This window comes from Aquila chrysaetos, chromosome 7 (assembly GCF_900496995.4).
Source record: "Aquila chrysaetos chrysaetos chromosome 7, bAquChr1.4, whole genome shotgun sequence".
NCBI classification, from domain to species: Eukaryota; Metazoa; Chordata; class Aves; order Accipitriformes; family Accipitridae; genus Aquila; species Aquila chrysaetos.
Window position 1 is genome coordinate 31,008,628 of NC_044010.1, and position 5,629 is coordinate 31,014,256.

Here is a 5,629-nt window from a genome sequence, read left to right on the forward strand (position 1 = left end):
TTTACTCTTGTGCAATGAATTCAATTTGCAATTAGCTCTTTCTAAATCTGTCACTGGATTAGTTTAAACAGCAATTCAGATCCAATTCCTGTAGATCATAATGAGAATCAAAATTTGATCTTTGTAAGAGTACTACATCAAAGGACTTCCATAAAAGTATGTTTCATTTACAGTTTTCATTAGAAGCAAGAATGTATAGGTAAGTTATTGAAATAAACAGACATTCATACACACAGCTGCTAAAATGAGTGAGGAGCTTAAGAGGTCAAAGCTTTCTGGTACCACCTGGTCTAACACCAGGATTTCAATGAATCATATCCATATCACAAAGGAAAGGACAGCAATCTGAACCCTTACTGAGACCCCAGAAACAGAGGACTGCCATGTAACCTGATTTTTCTTTCAGAGCATTTAGATTCGAGCTACTTATATGGCAGATCAAGACCACACACACATTTTGTTCCTGCTTTACCACTATATGGGACTTAACTCCTATATCTGTAAGACACCCATTATTTCTTACCATCTCTGCAGACTTGGAGAGCCACTGAAGAGTACTTTAATTACTGACTGGCCCAACTGATCCACGCACCGCTAGTGTACCCCTGCTGCCTAACTGAATCTCAGCAGACAGGAACTAATAGCCATGATCTAATCCTTTCTGCCAACACCAGGGCATGGCACAGCGCAAGCATCCCAGTAGCATGACCTAGGGGCAACAGATCAGTCTGCACATAACACCATTCTTTTTACTTTTGCCACCTTAATTCCTACCAAAAAGTATATTACAGGAAGCTGAGATTAGCCCTATTTTCTTAAACATGACAAACGTCATTGTTACTTATTTGCTGTAACACAAGGGCTCGAAAGACCTATAGTGTCTACCAGTAAATAAATTATATTCAATTATATTACTAGATTATATAATACCCTCTGACAAACGATACTTCAATTAATCCATTCCCAACAAATACAAGTAATGTTCTGCCTGCATGTTAAGACCTCATTTAGATGAGCAAGAGCATAAAGACCAAACGGAGCACATGCAGCGTTACCTGCCCAAAAGCAAACGCATTAACCCAGACTCTGCTGGTGCTGGGGCATCTGCCAAAGGATGGCTGTGATCATCATCTAGCTTTCATTCCTGAAACTCTGAGAGTGGAAATTCCCCCTCTGTGGCATACCAGAGCCTGCGGGACGCCTCCCTAGACTGGCAGGGCACAGCACAACTCCTGCACGGGTGGAGACAGTGACAGTCTGAGTCACAGAGGCGTGAGTGAGGAAGGGGCCCACACAGATACCGATATATCCTGTGACGCCTTTTCAAAGGCAAAGTCCTCCAGGAAAATCAGATTGTGTGGGGAGCTGAGAGGTTACTAAAGATAAATAAATCTTTGGCATCATGGAGATTCTCCCACCCTCCAAGCCATTGCCCAGAAACTTTAATAATATGGCAATATTTCACAGTGCATTCTTTGATGCCAATATTCTAAAATACTTAAATGGTGCAATTACTTTTGAAAATCAATATTCCCTTCTCCTCTCGCCTCCAAAAAGTCCTGCGACTAGGGTACAGTTTTGGCCAGTCTTCCTTATTTGATCAGATGCTTTCTGAGACCTCCTTCTGTGTTAAAAGCCAGATCCAAAAACGGACTTCTGCAGAATGTACAGTCCAAGTCCAGACATCCAGAACCCTCCCTTCATTGCCATTTAATTTAAGCTTGAAGAGATGAATGTACTTTTTAAAAAAACACATGAAACCTGTCAACAATTTATGAGCTGTAAGCATTTAAATAACAAAGGATAAAGGTCGAACTAACAGGGCACAAGAAGACTTTTACTTCAACTTTGTCGTTAACGTGTTTTTGTTATGCCTGTTTTACCTTTTGAAGAGATAACAGACTGTAAAAGTGATTATACTCTATGCTAAAGTGAAGTGTCAATTTTGATTTAAGCATAAGTAAAATGAGCTGCAAGAGGATAACTGAATTTATTTGTTCCTTAACAATATTAACAAATACATCAATTAAGCAGCTGCAAATGCACATCAGACAACCACATTCTTTTTAACTGGTGTAAGAGTGGACAGCTGGATTTTACATTTTCAGTGTACCTGAAATTTCTCTAGTGCTACAAGTTTAATTAATAAAGTGCATTCAAAATCTTGACGAGACAGATCAATTAGTATTAGCTTATTTCAGTGTAAGGTTTAACCACTTAAATAGCGAAGACTTCCACCCAAAGCTTTTAACATTTTCTTCTTCATTTTCCTTTGTGTCTGAATTAGAAGCATCTCTGTTTTCCATCAAAGCTTCGTAAGTCTTTTGTGCTCGAACAATTTCTTTGTCTGCACTGAAGTGCACCATTTGTCTGCTCAGAATAGGAACAACTAAATTGAAGTTGTCAATTCTTTTGTTTAATTTCCTGATATCTTCTATAAATTGCTCACAAATATGATTCCATTGCTTTTGCCTATATGGTGTCATTGGCCCTCCAAGCTTACTTCTAGATGCCACTATATTCTTCCTTAACCGCTCAATAGTTTCCCGTATTTCTTTCTGCATCAGGATCCACTCTGGCTGGTATCCATTGTCTATCAGAATCCTGTTCAAGTTGTGAGTCATAGGGTCGATATGTGGACAGTCTGAAAATTTCTGCAAAGGTTTTCCTTTGCCACTGAGGTTGTCAAAGTCTCCTTTTGCCATCGATTCCTGGATGAGGTCCTCAACCAACCGCTCAACTGCCTGAGTTATTTTCACCTTTTTGCTCTGCCTCACATCTTTGGCTTTCATTAGGTCAGTCGCAGCATACTGGCTTTCAAGTCTTTGCTTCCGGTACTCCAACACTTGCTCAGTAGCACGGTCTACTCGAAACTGCATGTATTGCTTTTCTCTTTGGCTTGGTGTTCCAAAACCAACGCCTTCAAAACTCAAGTAGTGTCTATGCTGTGGTGCTTTTGATTTGAACTGATCTTCCTCCTCTTCATTATTCTCGTTTGATTTCTTTTTGGTCGCCACATCACTGAGCACGACTCTGTATGCTTCTTCTACTTTCATAAATGCTTCGGAATCAGCTGTGGCAGAACCGCTGTCTGGATGGTATTTTTTGGCAAGACTTCGATATGAGTTTCTGATATCATCAAGGGAACATCCTTCCTCAAGCTCAAGAATTTTGTAAGAGTCCTTGATGTTGCTTTTAGATTTGTAACCTGACAACATTCTGTTGCCACAAATGTAGGGAAACGGTTTCAGGTTTCTTGGAATCATTGCTTGACGTACCATGAAATGATGCCCTATGTTGTTAGTCAGCATGACACAAAGCCACTTTGTACTTCTTCAGATGCAGCTACATTATAAACAATGACCTATAAACACATTTTCATAAAAATTGTGTTAAATATGCTTTTTAAAAGAACTCACATGATTTAAGTCTTATCTTTAACTTGTATTATTTAAAGAAATCCCTGCAAGATTTCAGAACAGTATGCAATGTTCTTTTCTTTTACAGACAAATATTGAAATCTGCATTTCTTATTAATTACTATTGAAGTAGTAGTATTACTATGTAAATGAAAATCAATTCACAATATAGTTTTCTCCTGGTACAGCAACAGTACCATCCGTTTGTTTTGCAGTTCAGAATTCCCCAAAGGCCAAAGGTTTATTGCCTTTCTGCAAGCTCAGTGCAATGTAAACTGGAAATATGCTTTATGTTGAGCAGTAACTCTCCTGAAACAACTCTCTCCCTTTTCCTCTATACATCCACATTCAGCCTTCAACTGAATTTTCTATTCACATACATCAGTGCCTCAAGATCTACTACCTGGTACACTCTCAAAAGGATTTCATTACAGTACCCTTTTGGTATTCCAGAGCAACAATTGATGTAGCATTCAGACTATAGATTCATTTAGATTAACTCTTGTTTCCCAGCAGGGCTCCCACATTCTAGTGGCCAATCTCCTTTGTTTGTGCCAGGTAAGGTTATAAAACTGGAACTCAGAACAGATCAATACCAGACAGTATCTCATTCTGTCAGGAATACCAGTGCTTCTGAACTATTCTGGGAAACAGCAAAAGGAACACCTTTAGCAAATGGCAACATAAGTAAGGCTTCACATAAAATCAAAAGCTGAAAACTATCATACGAGCTGCACACACAATTTACACATCAGCTAACTTCTCTTTATTAATGAAAATCCTAAGACAAAGGCTGCGTACATGGTGTTAAAGAGTCTCCTTTCACAGATTCATCAGTGACTGCAGCATATCCTTTGCTGACTTCCTTTCCAAACAAAAAAAACTAGGTTAAATCAAGGTTAGGGAATAAATATGTTTATATGTTCTGCACGTAACACACTGCCCTTCTGCACTAACCCATCTGAAAAGAGAAGGGGGAAGGAGATGTACTTGGGATTGGATGAACAATTGGATCAACCCTGAATGTTTTCAGTTTATTTTGATCCAGGTAACTTACTAAGTCATCAGCTTGTGGTTATCATAATGGACCTTATTAACATGGGGTTTTTTTTCCATTTATGATATACATCATGATTTCTTTTTTTCTAGGTGGCTGGCAAAGATAATAATTTACTTCTGTATGGCCATAAAAAAACCACATAACTACTATTTAAATGGAAAGATCAATGAACACACTTTTGAAATTCAACATACTGATCAGAAGCAGACTTTCTCGTAACTCTGCAGACTTGAATTTAATACACTGGTGCTTAAAAAAACCGTATCAAACTGTATGTATGGCACTCACCCCACGGGACCGAAGGGCGCCGGCTGGGGGGGGGGGGGGGTATTCCCCAGCCGTTTGAATTCAGCTTTCCCCGGCGGGGCGAGGTAAGGGGCGGGGGGACGGGACGGGACAAGACCGAGCCCCCCCCCGCCCCCGCCAAGGCCGAGGAGGGCGGCGGCACCGACGGGGGGCGCCCCGCCCCACTCCCCCGCTGGGCCCGGCGCACGAGACATCCTTCCCCGCCCGCCCCGCGGCCGTCACGGCCCCACCGCCTGCTCCCCAGCCGCCGCGGGGAACGGGCGAGCGCCCCGAGGCGATGTGCCGCAGGAGGAAAGCGGTTACCGGCACCCGAAGAGCCGGGCGCTCGGCACCCCTCCCCTCCCCGAGCTGTTACGTAGGGCGGGGGAGGCGCCCCGCAGCGCGACACGCACGTTTTCGCCCGGAGCCCCGCTGCCCAGCGCCCCCGCCTCACCTGGTCCCCGCCGCCGCCCGCCCGTCCCCCTCCCGCACAGCGACACAGGCCCGAGCGCGGCGCGGCGAGCGCGGGCCCAGGGGGCAGCGCGCCAGCAGTGGAGGAGGAGGGGCGGCTGCTTTTACCCTTCGCTCAAGGACAGGCGCCCCGTCCTAACGTCAGGAGCGACGCCCGACAGTGAGCGCATGTGTGAGCGGGGAGGCCGGCCGGCCCGCCCGCCCCGTTCGCCAGCGGAGGGAGCCCGAAGCCCGCCGCAGCCGCGCGCCTCCGCCCGCCGCCGGTGCCGGGGCACGTGACTGGGCGGTGCGTGGACCGGGCCGCGAGAGTCGGCAGGCGCCAGCGTCGGGCCGGCAGGCTGGCGCATGCGCAATGTGGGGGAACGGGGGGGGGCGGTGGCTTGGGGGAGTACGC

The 5,629-nt window shown here is 44.7% G+C and overlaps 1 protein-coding gene across 3 annotated transcripts; it reads right to left on the bottom strand.

Annotated features, from left to right (window-relative positions):
• Positions 1-1,971: 1,971 nt before the first annotated feature.
• On the bottom strand, positions 1,972-5,462 carry DNAJC28 (DnaJ heat shock protein family (Hsp40) member C28). Of its 3 annotated transcripts, none has more exons than XM_030020349.1 (2): positions 5,344-5,462; positions 1,972-3,364 (listed from the first exon to the last, which is right to left on the bottom strand). In XM_030020349.1, exon 2 carries the CDS (start codon positions 3,309-3,311, stop codon positions 2,193-2,195), a length of 1,119 nt encoding a protein of 372 aa, XP_029876209.1. In that variant the 5' UTR covers positions 3,312-3,364; positions 5,344-5,462; the 3' UTR covers positions 1,972-2,192. The 3 variants fall into 3 exon arrangements, with proteins under 3 accessions (XP_029876209.1, XP_029876208.1, XP_029876210.1); XM_030020348.1 differs by lacking the exon at positions 5,344-5,462 and adding an exon at positions 5,219-5,322; XM_030020350.2 differs by lacking the exon at positions 5,344-5,462 and adding an exon at positions 5,242-5,314 and having other exon boundaries at positions 1,972-3,367.
• Positions 5,463-5,629: the final 167 nt, after the last annotated feature.